Source organism: Mesoplodon mirus (genome assembly GCF_964341445.2).
Source record: "Mesoplodon mirus genome assembly, chromosome: 2".
Classification (NCBI taxonomy): domain Eukaryota; kingdom Metazoa; phylum Chordata; class Mammalia; order Artiodactyla; family Ziphiidae; genus Mesoplodon; species Mesoplodon mirus.
Window position 1 is genome coordinate 101,879,690 of NC_138977.1, and position 25,988 is coordinate 101,905,677.

The window sequence follows — 25,988 nt, forward strand, 5'->3', positions numbered from 1 at the left end:
TCCTCTCATCCCTTCATGTTTGTCCTCACAAGCAATTCCCTTTAATAATACTAATGTGTATGTAATTTCCTCATAGCATAGACTTCTTGGAGCATCTAGACTAGCCCAGGATCATTGATATCATAGGTACTAAGAAGCAAATTGTCTGTATATTATCTACATTCACTTTAACACATATTTGCAAAATAGAAATCATATACACATTTTACAGGTGAAATACGTGACATTCCAGAAGGTTAACTATTGCCCACGTTCACATAAGTAACAAGTTGCAGTGGAAAGATTCACATTTAAGTCCCTCTGTCATGCAGATATTCAGTCTTTCTATCCTGGTGCTGAGTCACACTATTGAAATGAGAAATAATTACCTCCCAAGAAAATAATTTGGGACAGGTATGGATATTACCTCACGGAATCAGATTTCTTGCACCATAAGAAAAAAATTAATACCCAGAATTAAAATGAGCTATTTTGTAAGATAGTGCATTCTTTATAACAGGAGGTGTGAAAGTGTAGGCTGGATAAGTGAGTGCCAGGAAATATATAGGGAAACTTTGAGCAACAGCTGTGTGTTTTGATGAATTAGGTTCTATACAGAGTGTGAGTACCTGTGTTGCTTAGTGTTTACTCAAAATTTCACAGATGAGTCCTTTAGTTACTATGAGATATGAAGCTTCCCCCAAAGTGACTAGAGTTTAATTATATATTCCTGGAAATTATCTCAAATGCCATAGAAATAGTTCCATATAGACCAATTTTCTTCCTAAGATTTTTTTCTGTCTCCAATAGCTATTAAAAGTGTACTGAGTATGTCTTTTTCTTTGCATATCAATCTTAGATCAATAGAATTCCAGAGATTAAAGAGATCTTGGAAATCTGTTCAAGTCCATTCCCTTTATAATCATTGAAACTGACCGAGAGTTATAGAATCAAAGATGATTCTATTCTTTCAATTTCAGATTTGTGTTTTAGTTGTTTTTAAACAACAAGGTATAGGGATTTTAGACTGCAGTATTGATATTTCTTTATGTCTCATTTTTTTCCAAAGGGGTAAGAATTTCCATGAGGTTACCTACCAGTCCCTAAAGTAATTACTTGTATCCAAGGGCAGCATTATCCTTAGAAGACCAAGAGAGAGAAAAACCCAGCACAAAGTGAGTTCACATCCTTCTGGAGTCAAAGTTTTTGCTTCCTTAAAAGTAAGATTTAGGCTGACAGAAATGCTACTAGAAACCTGAATGCCTAAAAAAATTTTTAAAAACAGATTACTTAAAACATTTTGAGTTTTTCAAACATTTTGTAATTTATGTGCTTAGTATACACTATGTATTCCTACATTTCTGAATAAATACAAGAGAAAGACATTGTCACTAAATATAAAAATGCAATACAATGACATCTCTTCTTATTTTGTTTTTTATTTTAAGTTCTGAAAAATGTTGAGATTTAAAATCTTTGCTATAAATAAAGAAGCTTCTACTGACTACAGGATGTTATCTTAGATTCCCAAGCTTGAATCAGAGTTCATGGTCTGATATGTACCTAAAATCATCTTAGTCATTTTAGTTTATTTTTATTATGTGTTGTTATGGTTTTTCTCTGTGATAACAGAGGCAATCCTAAACCAAAAAAACCTACCACAGCATTCTATCCCCCTGACACAGTGGAAGGTCTCCTCTGAGAGATTTAGGTTATTCTGAATATCTCGGTAATGTAACATTTTCATGGTGGCAAAGCCTTTTTAGAATCAGTATCTGGAATGTAGAGATGATGGGATACATCATTCAAAACTGCCAAATCAGTACTTCTATTTTGCTTTCTGAGAATTTTTTTTCAAATGAAATATTCAGTGATCATGATTTTCAAATACAGTAGATCTGTCATGTTTCTTAGATACAAATTTTGATGGAAATTGAGGCATACCAAACTTAATGCCATATCTAGAAACTAAATGCCACTAATGCTAGTAAACTTGCTGAGAAAATGCAAAGCATGTATTGGACCTTCTATTAAAGGCAGACATTTTAGAAAGATCTATAACTGTATAACATTTTTCTGTAAACCTCATTTAGATTCTTGGAAAACCCAGCCAATGTCAAAATATTAGTTTTTACTTTTATTATGTCCAAAAATATTAGCACTTCCTTGTATTTTTCTAAATAGTTTGAAATAAAGTTAGCTGAAAAAGTATCAAGGCTCTCAAATGGCTGAAATCAGGAAAAATATCTGTTCTGAATTATTCACACCTCTTTGTTTCTATGTCCTTTTCCATATAACTTTTTTTTTTTTTTTTTTTTTTTTTGCGGTACGCGGGCCTCTCACTGTTGTGGCCTCTCCCGTCGTGGAGCACAGGCTCCGGACACGCAGGCTCAGCGGCCATGGCTCACGGGCCCAGCCGCTCCGCGGCATGTGGGACCTTCCCGGACCGGGGCACGAACCCCTGTTCCCTACATCGGCAGGCGGACTCTCAACCACTGCACCACCAGGGAAGCCCTCCATATAACTTTATATTGTCCATTCACAATAGCAGTGTGAGTGGACTGATCCTCTGATTATGGGATTGGACAATGGAATGTTGCAGGCTGGGCTTATTCTCACCCTTCAGCCATGGGAAAAATGAGCTCATATCTAGGCTAGCCTGCTGGTCTCTGAAAGAAGAGGAGGGCTGTGTGGAGCAGAGCCAAGGTTTACCAGTATAGATCAGCCAATCTCCAGGAGCATGAACAAACACAGTCCAGATCAGTAGAAACACTTATGAGCATTCACCTAGCATTATGTTCTACTTTGATCTATCATTTTATTTGTGACAGATACAGCTATATCAGGCATAATTTCCAATAATGTGAATAATAATCCTACACATATTATACACATAGTTGGGAAAGACTAATAATTCCAAGTGATGGAATCAGAATTCAAAATATCTCAAGTGAGAAGGAATTAAAACACTAGGCAAATAAGGGGTAAATGTTTTCCTTGAGTGAAGGGAGCAGGCTTGCTGGCATTACAGAATAAAATACTTTCACAAAAAATAAAAGGAAAAATGGCATTGAAATGAGCCTTGAGAGAAGTCAGAAGCCAACCCATACATCTCAAGTTAGCATTTGGCATTTATCTGGAGAGTAGCAAGTAGCAAATAGGTCTGGTCTTTGTCTCGGCTAGATTAACTCATAGTAATCATTATATATTGAATTGAATATTTTACATTTAATTAGAAGGTTGATCTAGGCTCACTGGTTGGAAATGAAAGGGAGGATGTAAACATTGATTCAATTGGAAACAGTGTAGTGGTTAGGTATTAAAATTTTGGAGAACCAGGTTGAAATTTCTGATATAACTTTTATTATTTTTGTGGCATTAAGAAAATCATTTAATCTCTTAAGTTTCAGTTTATTAACATCCAGACAGAAATAATATCTCTCTGATGGGTTGTTAAATGTGTGACAAGAATTCAATACTTTGGCCATAGTCGTGCCCCTAAAACCATAAAGTTGAAAACAATAGATACTACGTTCTCTCAAATTGAGAGAAACAGAGGTCAGCATCCCTTCACTAGGTCAAGTGAACAGGGCAAAAGAAAACTCGTTGTAGCAATTTTAGATGACTAAAAGAAAGGAAGACTCACTGCCTTTCAGTATGCTTGTTGAGAGACGGGAATCCATCAGCCTAATTTACTATTGCTATCCGAAAAGAATGCTGTGAAATATTTCTTGGGAAAGCCACAGGGTGACCCTGGCTTCTCATCTGGGGAAATCTGAAGAAGGCAGGATGGCTGGGGTAGCCTGCAATAGTATCTAAAAGAGGGAAAACTGGTAGAACATCAAACAAGGATGTGCTTTCCTCAGGTGAAGCAGACGTGTAAGGTACCCTTAGAGACTGTGAAGTGGGGAGCAGGCGGCAAGTGCGAGGAACTCTGGGACATCTCAGTTGGAGTACATCCTCCTCTTTAAGGACCTTGCAGAGAGGAAAGCAAGAATCTGACAATTCTTCCTTCCCAATCTTGCTACTTAGGGTCAGGTTGGCCCTGCAGTTGTGGAAAACACTTTGAAATGGATATAGGATTGACTCTGATTAAGATTGGACTTGGATTTTTATATCTGAAAGTGAGTCAATTACTGGCGTGGTACTGTTGATTCACCAAAATAAAGCCAGAGAGCTAAAGCACCTGTCTAATAACCCCTGAAGGCATAGGAGCAGGAGATTTTACAGAGCATGGATGAAAGAAATAATTGGAGAAAAAAAAGAAATGTTTTAAATCAGCATGGTATTTTAGTTAAGACCATTATACTGGTTATAAGTCCATTATACTGGTTTTTATATAAAGATGTAATGAGCTATTAGTTGGTAAATCATTTCAAACAGAGTATGGCATATAGTAAGGGCTCAATAAAAGACAGCTTTTATAATTACTTGAAGAAAAATATCAAATTTCAATGCAATCCAAAATAGAAAGGGCTATATTGAATAGTAACAATTACGAAGTCAAAAACCAAAGAGCCATGTAGTCAGGCATCATTCTGAACTTGAATAGAAGATTCTTTCATGGTTTCTTTAATTCCAGGATTCTACTGTTCTAAGCCTGAATTATTTCTCCACGTGGGAGAAAAATCTGTTTTTTTCCCAAATTAAATAGACAATATTACTCTTCCTAAATTTTTTTTTAATGTAAAGAAACAGATTATTTCTTTTTATCCTCTAAGAGCATCCACTATTAAATCGATATCATTCACCCTTTTGGTTTGGAGTTTTAGCTTCCTTTATCAAGTGCATGTCATAAAAACTTGTCTGTCAGTATTCATTCTTTGATAGATCTTTCTTCAATTTTGAAAATGATACTGACATAAAATGAGTGACACAGCACTACAGTACTGCTAGAACTGTCTGGCAAGCTTTTATATAACAGTAACTTGCTTTCCTTTGTACTAACTTATTTTGAGCTACTGCATAAAGGATTTTAATGACAACAAAACAGGTCAGAGGTTAAGCAAAGAGTATTTCATTTTTTTAAGCGTGTCATTTTCAGAAATATGCACGCACACACACACACACACACACACACACACACACACACACACATATATATATATAGTCTCCCGACTCAGAGAACTAACTGTTTCAATTCAATTCAAACTTTAGGGGGAGTAGTTCCATACTTACATCTTGGTTAGTCATCTCCCAGTAGGGTCTCTCTCCATAAGACACAACCTCCCACATCACGATCCCATAGCTCCAGACATCACTGGCAGAGGTAAACTTTCGGAAAGCTATAGCTTCTGGGGCAGTCCATCTGATTGGAATTTTGCCTCCCTACAATTGAAAAAGAAGAAAAAAATTCCCACATACTTCAAATGTATCTAGGGATACTGCTTCCTCACTGAAAAGATCTAGAAAGAGATGTAGCATTTTTAAGTGAATCTGTTTGACAGCATATAGTCTCTTTTCACATATCTCAGCCCATAAGCACTTGTAGGCTGACTACTAATTGGCTGGCTGCAAGCTTTCTAGTTTAAATTCTGTTTGACTACTGGAACATATACAGGACCCACATCTCAATTACAGTATCAGGATGGCAGCTCTAAGTGTGGAAAGCAGGCAGTCAGGCAAATCAATAAGGTATACTTTCATGACTTTCTAACAGAAAGTAAAGGACTCAAATTCCCAGGGTTCTTTTTTCCTTTAATATAGGGACTGTAAATAGATAGTCTTGATTGCTGAATGTAACCATGAGAAGTTTAAAAGTTAATAAGACAAGCATGAAAATCAGATATGTTAATAACTTAGTTAGACTTTCTCCTGACACCGTGCAATTTCTTTTAGTCTTGATTTCTCTTATTTCCCATTGTCATATTTTAGTGTGTGTTTGGTCAAACTGTTTTTGTTTTAACCTAAAAGGTAAGTATCTAAATGAGATTCAACCAAATTAAAAATTATTAAAATTAGATTACGGGGGAAAACTTACAACATTATCAAGTTCGGGGTTTTTACATGATAAAAACAACAATTTGGTAAGTTTTCTCCTAGTTTACAAGATAACACTTTTATATCCCACACCTTTCAAGGTAAACTTTTTCTCCTCATTTTTAAAAGAAGAAAAATCAATGCAACCAAACATTTCATCTATAAGCAAATATATTTTAAAAGAGAGAGAGAGAAGTGTGTGTTTTGAATATTTTCCTGTAAAAAGACTAATATATGCCTTCCTGTTTTGCAGGAAGAAAAAAAAATAATTCACATACTAGAAAAAATGGGACTTAATCTTTCTTTATGAACCAAAGTTTCAGGATATATGAAGAAATAACAATTTCATGTAATGCTTAAAATTGTTCTGAGTTGATGTTAATTTGAATTATTGAAACTAAGTTTGAATTATTTGCTCTTTAGAAATATGGTAGCACCACATTGAGAAGACTTTCCTGAAACATAATTTTTGTTAATTAATTATTCATAGGCAAGATCACATTATTAGGCCTGGCTATGTGGCATTGGGATCATCTATAATTATTACAATTCCTCTTGAAATTGTAATGGGTCTATTACTTTAAACTTCAGCCTAGAAATTTTCTCCTGGTCCTCTGACCATCATATTGGACATCAATATTATCTGAAGTTCCCTTATTGGCTAATCTCTCAGTATATGGATTTTCCACGAAGTGCTGCCACACCCCATTTCCCAGGAGTAAGTCTTGAGTGTCTCAGGATCTCTGGCTCCTCTCCCCCTCCCTCTCCACCAGCATGACACTTTCACACAGACCTTGACATATTTACTTTATGCATTTAACTGAGACACCAACCAGGCATGCTGGGAATGGATTTTTCTATAACCTCAATCTTGCTTAGGCCAAGTTTATTAAGTGTAACTCTAATCCCAGGAGAATTCCTAATTGAGGTTTCATTTAACTCAAATAATGACAATAATAATTAGATCTAGAAAGAAAGGGATATTCCACCAATTAATTTATTGATTTATTAAGCTGACAATTTGAAGGTTTTGTTTGCTTAGATAAGTTACTCATGATCTTCAGCATAGTATAATCCTTAGCTATCCATAAATCACAATGCAGCAATGAAAAATAAACAACCTTATAATCTATAGATTATTGTTAGACTATGAGTAGAAGTAATTTTAAAGCATTGAATTAAATAAGAAAATGTGTAACATCTATCATAAGAATAAGAGATGACATAAGTATTCTGTATTGAAACAAAAGTTAGCCACATTGTATAGTGAAAAAGATATAATGATAAATTCCTGTCCTCATAAGAAGTTTAAACATTGAGGCTATCTTGATGCCTTTCAGAAGATTTAGAATTAAACAAATGTAGTTTATTAAAAGGGATTAAAACTCAAGAAGTGCAATATACAGACTGTCCAGAAAATTCTGTTGCATCAATTCCCACAGTTTTCCACAGAAAAAAACTGTCAATTACACAACAGCAATTCAGGAAGCAATTACTTTGCTGGAAAAGGGTGTTGATTTATGCTAATTATGACAATGTGAATTAGTGACCAATTGTTCATAGATGTGGGCTTAACAATTTACATAGTATAAAAGAAATTAGGCATTAAAATACCACCAATAATGTTAATATATGTATATATAATATATTTATTGCTTTTAATGCAGGAGATTCTCTCTTTAACTTTTTCTTTTACATTTAATACTATATATAATTTTATGAGTTGTATCCACTATGAACTCAAACTTTTTATTTTCAGTATCTGCAAGGATAAAATGAACTACTAAGACTCATAAAGTGAATACTTGGCTTATCTGAATTTAATATTTGAATTTTCTGATATCTAACAAGGAGAGTTATCTGGATTTTTTTAATCCACCTTCCCCTTTTTCTCACTTTTTCTTCCTATTTTGCAGGAATTTCTTTCTTTTCTCTTTTCTTTCTTTTTTTTTCTATTTCCTTTAAAAACTTAAATATTAAATGTCTCTAGTCTAGTATTTCAGAAATTCATTCTGTTAGCTCTTACCCTAGTAGTGTAGGCTGCCTCAGGATCATCTTCCAGTACCCTGGAAAGCCCAAAGTCAGACACTTTGCACACAAGGTTACTATTTATTAAGATGTTTCTGGCAGCAAGGTCTCTATGCACGTAGCCCATGTCAGAAAGGTACTTCATTCCTGCAGCGATGCCTCTCAGCATACCAACCAGCTGGATCACAGTGAACTGCCCGTCATTTTTCTGTAATGATTATACAGAAATATTAGTCCTACAACCCCAATCATTTGGGGAAAATATAAAAGGATCTTCCTTCAATCTCCAAATTAATATACACTACTACCAAATTCATATGCAATTCCTATCTGAAGGAGAATGGAAAAAGTTAAGCAATAGATAGTTAACTTGATAATGCGTAACAGTCCTCTGCTCGGTCAAAGCAGATAAAAGTTTTGAAAGCCCTTGACAAATATCTCACTTATAGTTGCTCTTTTCTGCATTGTAATCTTTTATTCTCAGTCATCAGAGGAGTGTTTTCATCACTTCAACCTAGTGCTTGCCTTGGGTTAACACTGCACATTTTTGAAGTGACTTAAAAGAAGCTGGCTGGATAGGCATATTGGGGTAAGGAAGAAGTGACCAGAGGAAGTAAGGGAGAATCTGCAGTAGCAGATGGGGGAGGGAGGGACTGAACAATGACCAGGAGAATGTTAGCATTTCTTGGAAGCTTGCTGTCTTTGTCAAGGGCACTGGACTTGATGCAGACACACAGAATAAGGCTCAACTGATGCTTATTTTGAATTAAAGGAATGATGTGACATTAAGAGACTGAAGAACTTAAATATATGTAAAAGAAATTTGGCAGCAAAATCTGGTAGAGGTTGGAGATTGAAAGGGAAGTTTGCCTTGTCAGTGGGCCCCTGTCATATTCAATGCACAGGCCCTTCTTATAATCGCCATTAATGCCACTGTCCCATTACTTTTAATCAGTAGCAATAGTTGCTATATTGAAAGTGAAAAGCTGCCAGACTACAGGTTTAATCAGGCCTGCAAACATATTACATTGTCTAGCACATGCTATTTATTAATAAAATGAATTGCCAACGTTTAAAATTTGAAGACTTGCATATTTAAAAATACAATCTTTTCCTAAAATCCAGAAGATCTGACAACATTCGCTACTGTCTGTTAACACATAATGACTCTGCTGGTACAAGTAGTGACTGGCCCTCAGATGAGTTATGAATCTATTTGACTCTTTCGTTAATATAGATGATTTTCATGGACTTTTTAGACATTTTCCTTATTCTGCCTGATATACTTTGAGAAAGTTAAGTACTTTTTTTTTCTTTTAAAAAAATTTTTTGTTGAAGTATAGTTGATTTACAACGTTGTGTTAGTTTCTGCTGTACAGCAAAGTAAATCAGTTACACATATACATATATTGACTTTTTTTTAGACTATTTTCCCATATAGGCCATTACAGAGTATTGAGTAGAGTTCCCTGTGCTATACAGTAGGTCCTTATTAGTTATCTATTTTATACATACTAGTGTAGTGTGTATATGTCAATCACAATCTCCCAACTTATCTCCCCTCCCCCATTTCCTCCCCTAGTAACCATAAGTTTGTTTTCTACATCTGTGACTCTATTTTTGTTTTGTGAATAAGTTCAATTGTACTATTTTTTTAGATTCCACATATAAGCAATATCATATGATATTTGTCTTTCTCTGTCTGACTTACTTCAGAGTGAGTTAAGTACCTATAAAGTCTTCTCTTTTTCTCCTTTCCTTACTTCCTTTCCTCCTTCCTTCCTTCCCTCTTTTATTTTTTTTGGGGGAGCACATTAACCTACACTTGAACTGTAGAGACATGTAATTTGGATTTGTATATGTTTTCTGAAGTGGATAATTTTCAAACCAAAGTTAATTTTTGTAGTATAATTATCCTGACTCCAGATATTTCTATTTAAAATTTAGCTTTAAAGTGGCTGGATTTCAACTTCAACATCATGGTCAATATATGAATAACACTTTGAATAGCTACATTTGTCTCATATCTTACCTTTAAAAATGTGTCTAAAGAGCCATTTTCCATATACTCTGTCACTATCATCACTGGTTTACCTGAAAAGAACACAGTGGTATAAACTGTTGCTTTTAGATTTTGTACTCTTATCCAGGAAAAGTTTACCTGGAAGTTTTTATTGTCCAAATTATATACATCTGTTAAAAAAATAGTCATTTTTGAGTAGCAAGTAAATTTATAACATGATGATATCTTAGTATATACTAAATTGGGTCAGTGAGAAGAAAGTATCACAAGAATGATAAAGATTGACATTTAAGATTCAAAAACCCATAATTTTCAATGCCAAAATCAATGTATGTAGAAAATGAGTTTAAGGATGAATTTTATTTTAATAGAGGTAATGATATAAAGTGCCAAATAATAATATCCAGCAAAGCACTGAAAACATATTCATCTTCCTCACAGTTCTAAATAAAAACTCTTGTCCAGTCTAACTACCCTGTTTATGATGCCTGGAATATATGTTGTATTTTCAAAACTTTATTTCTATGTTCTTATAATTCATTTACTTATGGCTACCTCCCTTTTCCCTCTCTGCCACATACTTATGATCTTTATTAACCCAAATTTTTTCATTCTTCAAAACCTTGTTCTGATGCCTCTTGCTGTCTGGAAACTTCTCTTGCAATCATCATTCTGATGGATGAGGTCCTCCTCTTTTCATGTCTGATATAAAACTATAGCTAGACAGAGTCTGGAGCTATACTGCTTGACTTTGTATCCCAGATCAATCACTTACTATCAAGTGATCTTGGGCAAATCAACTCTTATCTCTGTATCTTATTTTTCTCATCTGTAAAATGGAGATATTAATGGCACCTGCCTCATAGAGTTACTGTGAGTATCCACCAAGTCATATTGTTACCCAGGTCACTTAAAATAGTGCCTGTCACTTAGAATTTGCTATGTATTATTATTTTATAAACTTTATCAACTTTGTATCTGTGGGGTTTCATTGCTAGGTATAAGTCGACTGAGAGAATAGATCATATTTTATCCCTCATAAAATTATGGCATTTAGTGTGTAATATGTCTGTGATACAAGATGAAAAATATAAGATCAAAAATCTTTGCTATATGAAAAAATATCTAAAATATGGTTGTTAGTTTTATCACTCCACGCTAACCTCACTATATTTTAAAACATGCCCCTTTACTCTTTATAAAAATATACTACATACAATTTTAGTGTTAATCTAAACTATTTTTAGGTAAGTAAAAACAGACCTTATGATAGTAAAATTCTATCTTGTATATCTATTAATTAACATTTTATATTATGAAGGGAAACAGGGACTATTCAATTATGAAATGCACTGTAATTAACTTAATGGCATTCTCCAGAAGGGTATCTGTATTTTACTTGAGAAGTGATTCATTCAGGTCATAGAGTTAGAACTTTTATATTTATTCATACAACATTAGTCTGAAATGTAAACAGAGATATAGAAAGTTAGACAATTGCATGAAAAAGAAATAACTAGAAAGAAAAAGTTTTCATTCCAAAATCACTTAAAACTCACTATTTAGTATAATAAGGTAGGTCAGCCTAATTTCTCACTCAGACAATTATCTTCTTTTAAAATACTTTAGAAGCCTTATTCTTTGAATGAAATGTGACATGTAATGCTAAAAAGGCAGATGCATTTCTCCTCCTCTTTAAAGTTTGTAAAAGTTATTTAAAAACTTTGTCTAAAAAATTCATTTTTCATACATTTGTACCATGCCTACGTTAGGTAGAACATCCCTTGTGTAGAGAATATACATTGGAGATGTCATTTAATTTGAATTTGGAAGATTGACAGCATCACTGGTGTAATAAAAGGTGACAGATATTCCAGGAAGAAGAGGCAGCATGGGCCAAGGTATCTTGTCATGAAAGTGTTCATCAAGTTCAAACATGGCTAGAGGGCTGAATTTTGTTTTGTAATTCAGGAAGTGACAGGAGATGAGTTGGGGAATGTTGATTTTTAAAACTGACTGGATATACAATACCTTAGTTAGAAAAAAAAGAATGACTCATTGTATTTGTAAACGGCCAAGACAACATAACAGAAAAAAAGATTATAACTGTTTTTTCTCCTTACTATGGCTGTAATCTAAGTTCATGAATTGAGATATGCTTCCAATTTAACTTCATTTTAATGATGCCACACCCATTTTAATGGTCCTCAGACAAACTCTAAATAGACAAAATTCTGCTTTAGGCCCTTTTGGTCCCATTCTTCAATCCTAGAGTCTACCTCCGGCTTTCATTAATGTTGAAACCCCTTTTCCTTCAAAAGTCCAGAATTAATATGCTTCCCCAAGGACGGCAGCCAAAATTTTTGATAACTGTTTTGGCACAGGGACCTACATGTTTGAAGTTCAACCAGCCATAATGCTGGAATATCAGAATGTCCTGGTGTACCAGACATCATCTCTTCATCTGCCTGATTTCAGGAATTCAGAAGTACCCAGAGATGAAGCTGAGTAAGCATATAAAAGGGACATGTGGGTAACCCTGGCTTCAGCTTTTTATCAAATAACATGGGAGTATTTCAATAAATTTACAGCTAATAGAGCTAAAAAAGTATGTATTTGCTGAACACCAGCCCTGATCAAATTAGGAAAAGGGCTACATTTTCTAGAATCAGCCTGTGTTTCTAGGAATATGTCCTGTGTAGATCTGACTCTCACTTACAGAAATCCGTTGAGGGAGTTGTCATAGTTTAATTGGAATTGGAAGAACTGAATTCCAGCAGATATCCAGAGAATAGTCTTAGCTTTCCCTCATTGGTACCTCTCAGCTCCTACCACATAAGCAGATGCCTTGTCCATCAAAGTGAAGGCCTAATCAATGTCCACAATTATCTACTCTACCCCAAGCCTTTTTTTTTTTTTTACCCCAAGCCTTTTATGATTACAGCACTTCTATATTACTACTTCAAAACCTTCAGTTTCCTTCTATTCTCTTTTTCTAGAGAATAGAAAACATTTTCTCAGTTTCTTTCTCTTCTCTCTGTCTATCCTCTAATTTTTTAGACCCTCTTTTTACAGCTGTGGGTTAGTGGTAAATATTTACTAATGCTCACCCAAGGTCTCCTGAGCAGGAGTTGGATAAAATACCTATGTAAAAATACCTCTTTCTTGGGTAAATTTGTTCCTTAAATTCAACTCAGATCCACTGAGCTTAGACGAAAGAATGCATACTCTAAAGAGAATGACTGATCAGAAACTTTATTCATATTGAATAATATATATTTGGAGAGAAAAAGTAATTGCTTTTTAGGGAGATGGGCACCTGGTATTCCTCCTATAAGATTTTTTTTTTTAGTATTCATCACTTAGCTTTAAAAGTCAGATTCATTATTTATGACAGTGTAGGTTTTGAAAAATATGATAGGGACCTAAAACACCTCTTATAGTTCAGAAAATGGGGGAAAATAATTAAAATGCATGTTTGCAACAAGGATGATCTTCTTTTGTTGACAAGAATAAGACAATGCAGGACTCATTTGATTATTTCTCATGCTTGAGCCATTTTAATGATAATTATATTTAGCTTGGCATATGTTTTGTCTCAGTTTCTGCTAGCCTGCAAAAATGACATAGCATTAATTAATGTGGCTTTACTCTAAACATTGTAAATTCAATAAAATGGTATAAATCATTTTCCATTATCCAGCTTGAAGTACAAAGAGTAAATCTGCCAATAATTTTGAAAGCATATTATCAAAAATCAATATAAAAAGAGTTCATAAAGCATGTCAAAACATGATTTTAATCACAGAGTAGAGTTTTTACATTACTTCATAATATTTACTGAGGACTCAGTTCAGACAGATTCTAAGTAGTAATAGAAACACATTATTTGTGGAATTCACCAACCTCATATTTCATCATTTGGTATTGATAATCATAAAAGAACTACAGTTTATTGATATACTGAGTGCCCACTTACAAGGCATGATGTTATTTTTAATTGTCATCAAAATTCTATAACAGTGATATTACAAAAGACTCTTTTCAGAGACAGAAAAGTGAGGCTTAAAATGATTCAATATATTACCTGAGTTGATTAGTGCAAGTCGTATAAGAAACAAAGTTGAGAATCAAATTCATGTCCACCTGACTATAAAAGTTGTTTTCCTTCCCTCCATACTATGATGCCTATAATTTCCAAATATTTATTTTTAATTTTAAATTTAACTTTAAAATCTCACAAATATTTAGTCTTTTGTGATAATATAAGTTTGATGACTATGCCACAACAAACTGTTGATGACTATGCTATAACAAACTGTTCATGCATTAATGGCAGATCTGGTAGGAATTCAGTTGCTTTCAATAAATAATATATTCTTATGTATGATCATTATTTATATATGCTCCAAGCGTTCTGAAGTGTTCGATAGTGAAGTGGATAGGTCTTGGATTCCACTTATATGAAGTATCTAAAGTAGTCAAACCCACAAACAGAAAGTAGAATGGTGGCTGCCAGTGGCTGGGGGAGGGGTAAAGAAGGAATTACTGTTCAATAGGTATAAAGTTTTAGTTATGTAAGACAAAAAGTTTCTAGAGATCAGCCATACAACATTGTGCTTACAATTAAAAAAACTGTATCTACACCTAAAAATTTAATAGGGTAGATATCATGATATGTGGGTTTTCCTTACCACAGTGAAACAAAACTGCATTTGCTTCCTTAGTAAGTGATTATTTTGGTGCTAATGTCCAACAAAATCCAAGAGCAAAGAGAACACGCCCCTTCTGGTAAAGCAGTCTTTTTCACAAGCTATCTCAAAGTTAGGTGAGACAAATTTTGGGGAGTGTTGATTCAGTCCTTGCTTTTCAGAGCATGGCCCTTGACAAGTGGCATAGCTATCACCTGAGGGCTTGCTAGAAATGCAAAATCTCAGTGCCCAATCCAATCTATTAAAACAGATTCTGCATTTTAGCAATATCCTCAAAGGCACGTTGTATTTTGAGAAATACTGAACTAGGCTACATCACAAGAGTTGCAGCTAAATCTGGGCTTATTATTTTATTTGCATTGGTACTACCTGCTTTTCTGAAACCACGAGTGCATCAAAAAACACGTGGAGGGCTTCCCTTGTGGAGCAGTGGTTGAGAGTCCGCCTGCCGATGCAGGGGACACGGGTTCGTGCCCCGGTCCGGGAAGATCCCACATGCCGCGGAGCGGCTAGGCCCGTAAGCCATGGCCACTGAGCCTGTGCGTCCAGAGCCTGTGCTCCGCAATGGGCGAGGCCACAACAGTGAGAAGCCCGTGAAACCCCCCAAACAAACAAACAAACAAACAAAACACGTGGTACCACTTAAGGGTATAAGGGAGCATTTGACTTAGAAACATCACAGTTCACTGGAAAACAACTGTCACTGGTTTCTCTTACAAACATTTTACAAGATTTGTAAATAATTAAAAGTAAGCCTGTGCTTATACTTATATATCTATAGTTTTATTTCACTATGCCATTCTATTTGGGTTGTATTCCATTTAGTACATTAACACTTGTAGCTGTTTGAAATTACTTTTACTTTTACTCCAAGGGAAGCTTGGAATAAGAAATATCATGATTCAATTATTAATGGTTAATGGTCACCCAGAAAATGGGACCCTGTGCTTGTAGTAGAAATAGATAATGCTTATCAAGTGGCGGAATGTGAAGGGAGGATGAAGTATGGGGCAATCAGAACTTAGAAAGGTACGCAGATATTTTAATTCCATTATGACCCTTATTTATTGGTTAACACTTTAAGGAAAACTACTTTTAAAATTACATAATTTTAATTTTAGGAAAGACTATAAAATCAAAAACCTCTATACCTTACCTGAAATGGAAACACCAAATGTTTCTATTAAATAGAAATTCCAAATTTTCCTTAATATCCTCTTTTATTTCAGATTGTTTATATTGATATAAACTTTCTCATTAGCTGCTCATTTCTCAAATTAAAAATAAATTAGAATTGCTCTGACAAAGGTGGATAATTACTTGTGGAGTCAGACGACTTTGCAAAGGGGTTAAGGAATCTAAGAATTAACAATGTGACAGCTTTGTTTTATTAGTAATGAAAATGACTTTAAAAACACAAGTTTTAATTTACTAATAATCAATCTTCGAGCAAGTAAATCTCTGTTTCTATAGATATATATCTTTCAGGTGAGTAGAATTTAGATTTTATCAGAAAAAGCCCTTGTAAATATCTAATAAATATCTTATGTTTATTTATTATACCTCTCTCTATGCCCTAATAATGAAAAACTAGTATCAAATTAATGAGCTGGCTTCTATTTTCTACTGCAGTGTTAAATTTGTTTATTTCCATCATGGTTTATCACTGATAATGGCTCATAGAATTGTTTCCTTTAGTGAAAGGGAAGATATAAAATTCAAGCATATTCATACTACAAACATTTTCATTTATATTTCTCAGAATCCAATCTTATACACAACATCTGCAATTAGGGGCTTATAAGCCTCTCAAAAGTAACGTGTCCAAAACGGAACTACTGATTACCAACCACAGTCTTGTTCCTCCTGGAATTTTCCCCATAACTGACAATTCCTTTCTTTAAGGTACTCAGGGCAAATAATTTATAATTGTCATTGACTCTTCTCTTTTTCTCATATTCCACATCTAATCCACAAGAAGACTTACTGTGATTGCCTTCAAAATATCTATAGAATTCAACTACTACTCGCCATCTTGTTAGATTACTACCCTGATCTAACCCATAATGAGGTGTGAATAATGACAGTAGTCTCCTCCTTGTCTCCGCATTTCAACACTGGCTTCTACCGTCTTTATTCAACACAGCATACTGACTGGTCCTGTTAATGTAGAAATAAGATTCTATCACATCTTGGCTCCAAGGCTCAGATTAAGAGGCAGTCTTTGCAGGGACCAAAGTCTTCATATACTGTCTATTCTCCTATTAAATCTTCAAGTTATGCTCTTACCAGACTCCTCTCATTCATTCCATTGAAGTAACACTGGCCTTGTTTTTTCTTGAACATTTTATGCAAGTTCCATTCGAGTCTTGCAGGTTCTTCTTTCTACAACACACTGCCAGCCCCAAGATATCTGTAAGGCTCACACTTCACTTATTCAAGCCTTATCAGAGAGGCCTTTCTCTAAATAAAATAGAAACCACCAACCCTTAGTAGAAACAATCCATAATCTCCTAACTTAGCTTTACTTTTTTTTTTTTTTTTTTTGCTGTACGCGGGCCTCTCACTGTTGTGGCCTCTCCCCTTGCGGAGCACAGGCTCCGGACGCACAGGCTCAGAGGCCATGGCTCACGGGCCCAGCCGCTCCGCGGCATATGGGATCCTCCCAGACCGGGGCACGAACCCGTATCCCCTGCATCGGCAGGCAGACTCTCAACCACTGCGCCACCAGGGAGGCCCTAGCTTTACTTTTTTCATTTAATATATTATAAATGTATTTGTTCAATTAGTTTTTCTCCCCTACCCAAAGGTAAGCTCCATAAAGGCAGGAAATTAGTCTGTTTAATCTCTGCTGTATCCCACTGATTAATAGGAATAGACATGTATTAGGTGATCAATTAATATATTTTGAATAAATAAATGTTTCTTGTCAAGTGTATACCAAATAATAAAAATGAGTTTAGTAATGTACACTGTAAGAGCTTGGGTTTTGGAGTCATGCAGAACTGCTTTTAAATCTGGTATTATCCTATGCTAGTTTTATGATATTGGATAAGGTATTTAACCTCCTTAAGGTTAATTTTTCCCATCTGTAAAATGAGAACAAATACTAGTGTCTACAGGATAGCATTATTGTGCAGACTAAAGGAGATAATATATAAAGAACATTAACTTAGCACATACTTAAAGTAACATTAATTATTAGTAGTAGTTATAACTGTTATATTTATATGCAAGATCCTGTGAAAAGATCCTCGTGCAATTTTCTTCATATGCATTTTAATTATTTTTCCTAAAACACCCATAGTTTTATAGAACAAAGTTGCTTAAATTAAAATATAAATTGTATATCACTCTAACTCATTTTAACTGTTTAGATAACTGTAATTTAGTCATTGATTCATTTACTATCATTCATGTCTTTTAAAAAAGTTTTGAAATTCCCCAATGTGTCTGGCCCTGTGACAGATACTAGGGGTGCTGTAAACATATATCAATTTCAAGAAGTTCATCGTGTAATAAGGACAGAACATGTAGAGAGATAACTATGATACAATGGACAATATGCCAAAGTGCAGAGAAATGCAGCTAGAATTTGTAAGATTGTCTCTGGCTGAGAACTCATTCATTCAACAAATACATGAAATGCTACACGTGCTGAGCACAGATCTAGGAACACACAGGTGAGCAAAATAAAACAAATGTAGAACTGGGATGTTTTCCTTTACTCAGCTATTCAACATTATTGAGTGGCCTACTCTATTCCAGGCAGACACTGAGGATGGAAGGAAAAATGAAGAGAAATGGCACTGATCTCATGGAGAAGGTCACATTTGAATTAAACTTGAAGGTCAAGTAGAACTGAGGAAAGTGGAGAGGACATGCTAGGGCAGAATGAAGTATCTCCAAGGGCAGAACAAGAACTAGGTAGAGTTTTCTGGAAAGGAAATAGTGTAATATGGAGATATGGCCAAATTATATCAAGTTCAGTATAAAAGTATATGTATTTTGCTTGATTTGTTTGCTCCTGGTGATGACACAAGAGAGGAAATTGATTTAGTAAAATGTATGGAATGGACTAATGTCCATTGGAAAATACCAAAATGGAAAGACTAGTCTGAAGATTGTTGGAATAGCCCTGGGTAATATATAATAAGGACCTGTAAAATAAAATGGACTTTTACAGGATAGAATGAAATACTATATTTGAAAGATAATTACAAATTTATATAAGTCAGAATTATCTGACAATTTAAATAATCAATTGCCATTGAATGTGTTATTTCTTCAGACATGGAAAGAAAAACAGGGAGACATTTCTTTAATTTTTCTCTAATATTTTGTTTAAATTTATTAATTTTACAGGATAACTAAGTTTATTTGTATATTATCCTAGATTAAGAAATATAAGTATGAATATTTAAATAGAAGTATACATATTTCAATAGAAATATTATATAAGTATTTAAATAGAAATATTTCTATTTATATAACTACATTGTATAAACTATATTATATAATTATATTATATAAATATTTATATAACTATAAATATTTCAATAGAAATATTCCTTTGGTCAATTTTGATAATATTTCCATGGGTGGAAAAAATAAATCTTAAAGAACTAAGGCTGTTGCAACAGAAAAATTATAACTTTCCACTTCTAAATTTTATTCCTGAATCTATTCGAATAGTAAAAGCTGACTCTATGTATGTTACATTAAAGCATCATGCATTGCGAATGAGTCAAGCCAGGGCCTGTGGGTTTCTTATGTCATTTGTCATAAGTCTCTCTAGAACATATATTTATTTATGATGTCTCCTGTTTAACAACAAATCACAGAAGGAATTTGAATGGGGCCCCATATTTCTGGCATGCAAGGCAGTGATAGAGGAAAAAGGAAGGTTCATGACGGCACCACCCAGAGGAGTGCTACTTCAGACTCCCCACCTGAGCTTCAGTCAAAACAATCACAAGATTTAGTTGCACTTATGTCTCATTATCTGTGTGCTGCAGGTTGAGAATGACTGCTGAATAAATCAGCATCAGATCAGAGAACGTGAAATTAAGGACACCAATAAAGTGAGTTGCAACATGGTAAATTAAAAACAAATTGAAGACTTCCTAAGTTGAACATCAAGAGCTACATTTATTAAGGGGAAATACAGTTTCAATTCAAACAGAAAAAAAAAATAAGACAAAGAGGTATTTTAAATATTTACATTTTGCTTTACCTGTATGTGTAACTTCACCGCAGCAACATCAAACAGAATATTTGATTAGAAGACTGGAAATTTAAAGTCTGTATTTTCAACCACAGCCCTGTTTTTTAGACTAGACTTTACAGAATTTAAATATGATCATTTGCTGATAATGGCATTTGCTTCTTAAAATAAAGGTCTCAAGTGCATATAAAATGGTATATGACAAGTTTAGTTGTTTTACTATGAGAAGTTTAGTTGTCTTATATTGCTCAGTCAGGACCCATTCACATAAAACATCACATTCTGTAATAAATTAGAGATCTATAATAGTAGGTGACTATTAGCTCTAATAATTTTGGGATCTTGTCTCCTAATATCTGTTGATAGTTGATGAATTCAACTAAACAGATTAAAATAAATACTACTATAACTACCTGCAATTTTGTTCACACACACACACAAATGTATCTTAATTTAATCTGCATAAAATTGTTATAAGGTAGGTATGATTTTTTTCTTTTTCTGTGACATTGAGGCTCAGAGTGCTTAACTAAAGTGACCATAGATTGGTTTTAGGTTTAAGTGTAATGGGTTTACATAAATATTTAGGACATCATCTGTTTCTTCAAGGAGCTGACTTTTTTAGCTAGGGAGCTAAAAATATATGCAGAGGAGACAAAATTAAATGAAAAATTTGAATAAGAGTTTTGGACAAAGGAAGGAACATTACTGACAGTTGCAAAAATCCTTATATAGGTACAGTGTTCAAAAGAAGGAATGATTATTTCAGGGCTAAGTGATGAAGAATTATTTCATGGAGGTGATAGAATTTGAATAAGATTTTGAAGGAATTGAAAAGGTAGTTAAGTTTCAGAGGAAGAGGCAATGTAGGCAGGGCAACATATCAATTAAAATGGATTACGAATGAAATGGATATAGAGGAGTTCAGAGCACAGGAAGAGAAATAAATGGAAAAGTAATAACCATGTGTTTATTAATTATCTACTCTGTGTCATGCCCATTTAAACGTTACCTGTATTAATTCATGTCACCTTCACAACATCACTGAGGCATTCTTGACCCATGTCATTAGTGAGGAAACTAAGGTTCTGAATGTATAACCAACTTGTGCAAAGTCACATAGTAGTTTATGGCAGAAGCAAAATGAAAATTGGTGGCTAGAACGATAGCCCATGTTCTTGACCATTATGCAGTACAGTTTTCCATGATCATAATAGTGATCTGGCACTCTTTTACACATTACAGCTTATCTCATTACAGGATGGATTGGCTGTCTACATATAGGCATTAGTTTTACATATACCCTGGGTAAGAGGAACTCATGGTCCTAGTTTATTTGAGGAAGTGAAACTTAGCAGTCATATTACGGATGAAAAGAAGACATGAAATATATCAAATATTTTGCATCCTATTATTACTATGACTATCATTAGGAAGTATGTTTTATATTAGATAATACCTTTCCTGCATATGAAATAATTTTACTCAATCACTGTTATAATTCTTGTTCACATAGTATCTAGCCCAGCACATGCTATCAGTAATGTCCTTTCAAAGTCCTTCCCCTCAGATAGAGTATAGTCCCGTTCAAATTCTGATTTCATTTTATTGTACCTGTGACCATCTCCCTCACATCATATTCTTACTTAAAATATTCCTCCCCATTCATCATAGGGCATGATTTTGTAAAATATTTTAATTTATTTTATTCCTTCAAAATATATATATTTTCTTTGTTTCTCACCTGTGTCGTGTCCCTGCCTCTTACCTATTTTTAGGCATGTACTCAACTGGGGGAAAGAAACACATCTAAGTTTTTTTTTCTTAATAGATCTTTATTAGAATATAATTGCTTCACAGTACTGTGTTGGTTTCTGTGGTACAACAAAGTGAATCAGCCACATACATACATATGGGCAGAGGACCTAAATAGACATTTCACCAAAGAAGACATAGAGATGGCTAAGAGGTAAATGAAAAATAACACATCCAAGTTTGAAGAAACCCACATGGCTGCAGGTAATTTTATTCCTATGTTACATTCCCCTATGGGCATTCTTACTGGAGATGTGTATCTCTTTGAGACATGGAGAAAACCAATCTCCCAGCAATAAAGCCTGATTCAAAAGTTCTGCCAATCATCAACATGATAATTTTAGCTAAGGTATTTTTCTTCTGTGTTCTCATCTGTGACCTACTGTGAATGAATCATTATTTGGGAATTAACTGGTTATAAACCAGTAAATTTTTTGGTTGTTGTTTCTTTTGTTCCTCTTTATTGGGAAAAAGTTTTTATGGTTGTTGTTTTTGTTTTGTTTTCCATATTTAAAAGCTCAATGGCATAAATGGATATCCAATCAATTTAAATTACTTCATAAGTTGAGAACATTTATTGAACATACATTGATGCTATGCATATTTGGCATATATAACTTAAACCTTGATTAACAGCAAATGGAAGTTGAACCAGTGCTTGAAAAAAGTCTAAAGCGTGTTCCTTGCCAAATGTTTCAGACGATTTTACAAAGTGGTATGAAGTGTATGAGGTATAAAGGAAGAAAAAAGGATACATAGGAATGGCGAAGATAAAGTGGATTAAAAGAAAATAAAGGCCTCAGTTATGTGTCACATAAATACTTTATTGAGTGACTGAAGAATTATTTGAAATCCTTATATTGGGAAGATCAACACATAACCACATTTACAAGACACTAACAAGAATCTGAGAGATGTGAAATTCCAGATATATCTGAGTAAAAACAGGATTTGCTTTAACAAAATAATTAGTCTCAAGGAACTTTCCCAGTCTTCTGAGGCAATTGCTTTCCTTAGAACTATTAAAATATCTCAATGAAAAAAATCAATAAAAGAAATACGTCTGGCTATAAAAAAACCACTTAAAAGGTGGTAGGCATCTATGGTTACAGTAATCCTATTAAATGTTAAACTTCAATGCCTCAATCAAAACTTTGAAGTTAATATTTCATTAGGATAGAAAATGAAAGAGCCAAGAGGAAAAAAAATGATACTTTTACTGCTCCTTTTATCTGGATACATTTTTCTCTGGTGCTGAATTCATAGTAAGTGAGTTAACACAAATATTTCAAATAATAAATAGAAATTCGGGTTCACTGAAGATCAGCTTTGACAAAAATCCACTAAATTATAGGACAAATACTATTAATATTAGGGAAATTGTTAATCACATTATGGCCAGTTTTCTCTCTATCCTGAAATTAATAATAATCTAATAGAAGAAATTCAAATATTTATGATCACACACACATGCATAATTTGCCATTGTACTTACTTTTGGTCACAACACCTTCTAAGTGAATGATGTTAGGATGGTCAAACTGCCCCATGATACTTGCTTCACCCAGGAAATCTCTGCGTTGCTTTTCAGTATAACCTACTTTAAGTGTTTTAATTGCCACAGGTAATTCTCTTTTTCCTGGAAGTTTCAAACGTCCACTACAAACTTCACCAAATTCACCTTGTGATAAAGATGTAGAAAACACAGAAACTCATTACAAATCCCTACTCTAACAGTAGTCTAAAGTCCTCTTAGAATAGTAAGCTTTAGATAAAACAGAGTTGAAGGGGAGTCCAACTTCCTTATCTATGTTAAATTAATGGTGCATTGGGAAAAATCATTTACAGGTGATCGTAAGACACATTGGAGGCTATTAGTTTCATCTCTCTCACCTACAGAAACCTTAATGGAAACATTAGAAAGAAACTAAAAGCAACTGACTGAAAATCACTTCCTTCTTCCTTGCTTTCTACTCTAGCAGTGACACTAATGAGAAAAGGAAAAAAGAAAAGGGCCATAGCAGGACAAAAAGGAAACAGTCTTAAGGAAGAGATGATTCACAAGTAGAATAATTGGGTGCTTGAATTTTGTAAATACTTTTGGGTATTAAAAATTATATGTATTATATATGAAATATAATAAACAGTAGATGGTAAAAAACACTATGTTTGAATATACATTTTTGCTGGTTTGTTTTTTTCATAAACCAAACATTTGCTGGTTTAAGTATGAGCTAGGCAGAAGGTAATATTAAAATATAATCAATTATATACCACATTGAAAGCAAGTCAATTACAAAAGATTAAAAACTTTCTGAGTTAGATCAGGACATTGATATATTACATTTTATAATATAAACTCAAGTTAAAAGTCCAAGTTAAACACACCATCTTACCCGCTCCAATAACTCTTTCAATGGTGATGCATGAAGCTTCTATCTCCTTGGCGAATTCGTGGACAGCTTGATTGGGATCCTCATAGGTGTGTGGATCAATATAAGTTCTTACTCCTGGCAGTTTAACTGTAAAAATAAATGGGCATTACAATCGAAGTGCTTGTGATGGATGAGTGAAATTATAGACGTTATTAATGTACAACTATGGCTTAAATCCCCAATTCCTAGAAATGACAGAGCTACAAGGACAGGCCCTCTCCTGAATTATAGAAGTCATTTGTACAGCTATCTTATTTTTATAATTTTAGAAATCTGGATTGTTGGCATGCACAAGAAGAAGTGCATATGTGACGACATATTTGAATAAGAACATATTTCAACACTAATGTTCAGGAGTCAGTCTCTGAGGCAAACTAAGACACTTTTGTTTACTAAACTGGACAATGAAATGCTACTGGTTTAGTTGTTGGTTTGTATTCTTATGCTTTCCTTAAAATCTCATCACAGATGATTAGTTTAGGTTTTACAAAAATAATTTAAAATAACTTTTCTGGTGCTTTGGTCCTATAAGACTGACAAAGAAGTCAAGAAGAAAAGAGAAATTCACTCAGGACTTCCGGGTAAGATGGCGGAAGAGTAAGACGCGGAGATCACCTTCCTCCCCACGGATACACCAGAAATACAGCTACACGTGGAACAACTCCTACAGAACACCTACTGAATGCTGGCATAAGACCCCAGACCTCCCAAAAGGCAAGAAACTCCCCACATACCTGGGTGGGGCGGGGTGGAGAGATTCCCGCACAGGGGATCGGTGCCGGGCGGCACTCACCGGCCCGAGGGGCTTGTCTGCTCGCCCGCCGGGGCGGGCGGCGCTGGGGGCTGGGGCTCGGGCTTCGGTCGGGGCGCGGGGAGAGGACTGGGGCTGGCGGCGAGAGCTCAGCCTGAAGGGGGCTAGTGTGCCACGGCTGGCCGTCAGGGAGTCCGGGGGAGCTCTGGAGCTGCCGAAGAGGCAGGAGACTTTTTCTTCCCTCTTGGTTTCCTGGTGCGCGGGGAGAGGGGATTGGGAGCGCTGCTTGGGGGGGCTCCACAGACGGGCGCGAGTCGCGACTGGGGGCGCGGAGCCCAGTGGCGGGCGTGGGACGCTGGGGCTGCTGCTGCCGCCGCCGGGGGGCCTGTGTGCGGGCGCGGGTCGCTGTCCGCGCCGCGCTTCCGGGAGCCTGTGCAGCCCGCCACTGCCGGGTTCCCGGGATCCAGGGGCGGCTTCCCTGGGGGAACGCACGGCGCGCCTCGGGCTGGTGCAGCGTCACGCCGAACTCTGCCGCTGCAGGCTCGCCCCGCACTCCGTGCCCCTCCCTCCCGCCCGGCCTGAGTGAGCCAGAGTCCCCGAAGAGGCTGCTCCTTTAACCCTGTCCTGTCTGAGCAAAGAACAGACGCCCTCCGGCGACCTACATGCAGAGGCGGGGCCAAATCCAAAGCTGAGACCCAGGAGCTGTGAGAACAAAGAAGAGAAAGGAAAACCTCCCCCAGCAGCCTCAGAAGCAGCGGATAAAAGCTCCACAATCAACTTGATGTACCCTGCACCTGTGGAATACATGAATAGACAACACATCATCCCAAATTGAGGAGCCCGGAGTCAGTGCTGTGCCTCTGAGGTGGGAGAGCCAACTTCAGGACACTGGTCCACAAGAGACCTCCCAGCTCCACATAATATCAAACGGCGAAAATCTTCCAGAGATCTCCATCTCAACACCAGCACCCAGCTTCACTCAACGACCAGCAAGCTAGAGTGCTGGACACCCTATGCCAAACAACTAGCAAGACAGGAA

At 35.4% G+C, this 25,988-nt stretch overlaps 1 protein-coding gene across 2 annotated transcripts in view; it reads right to left on the reverse strand.

The window, feature by feature from the left end:
* EPHA5 (EPH receptor A5) overlaps positions 1-25,988 on the reverse strand; it is a 315,334-nt gene that overhangs the window by 10,693 nt on the left and 278,653 nt on the right. For both annotated transcript variants that reach the window (XM_082634798.1, XM_082634797.1), the window contains 5 exons: positions 24,160-24,285; positions 23,259-23,444; positions 10,019-10,080; positions 7,985-8,194; positions 5,158-5,307 (listed from right to left, as the gene is read on the reverse strand). In XM_082634798.1, the coding sequence (XP_082490924.1) occupies positions 5,158-5,307; positions 7,985-8,194; positions 10,019-10,080; positions 23,259-23,444; positions 24,160-24,285 (734 nt within the window). The remainder of the gene's footprint in view (positions 1-5,157; positions 5,308-7,984; positions 8,195-10,018; positions 10,081-23,258; positions 23,445-24,159; positions 24,286-25,988) is intronic.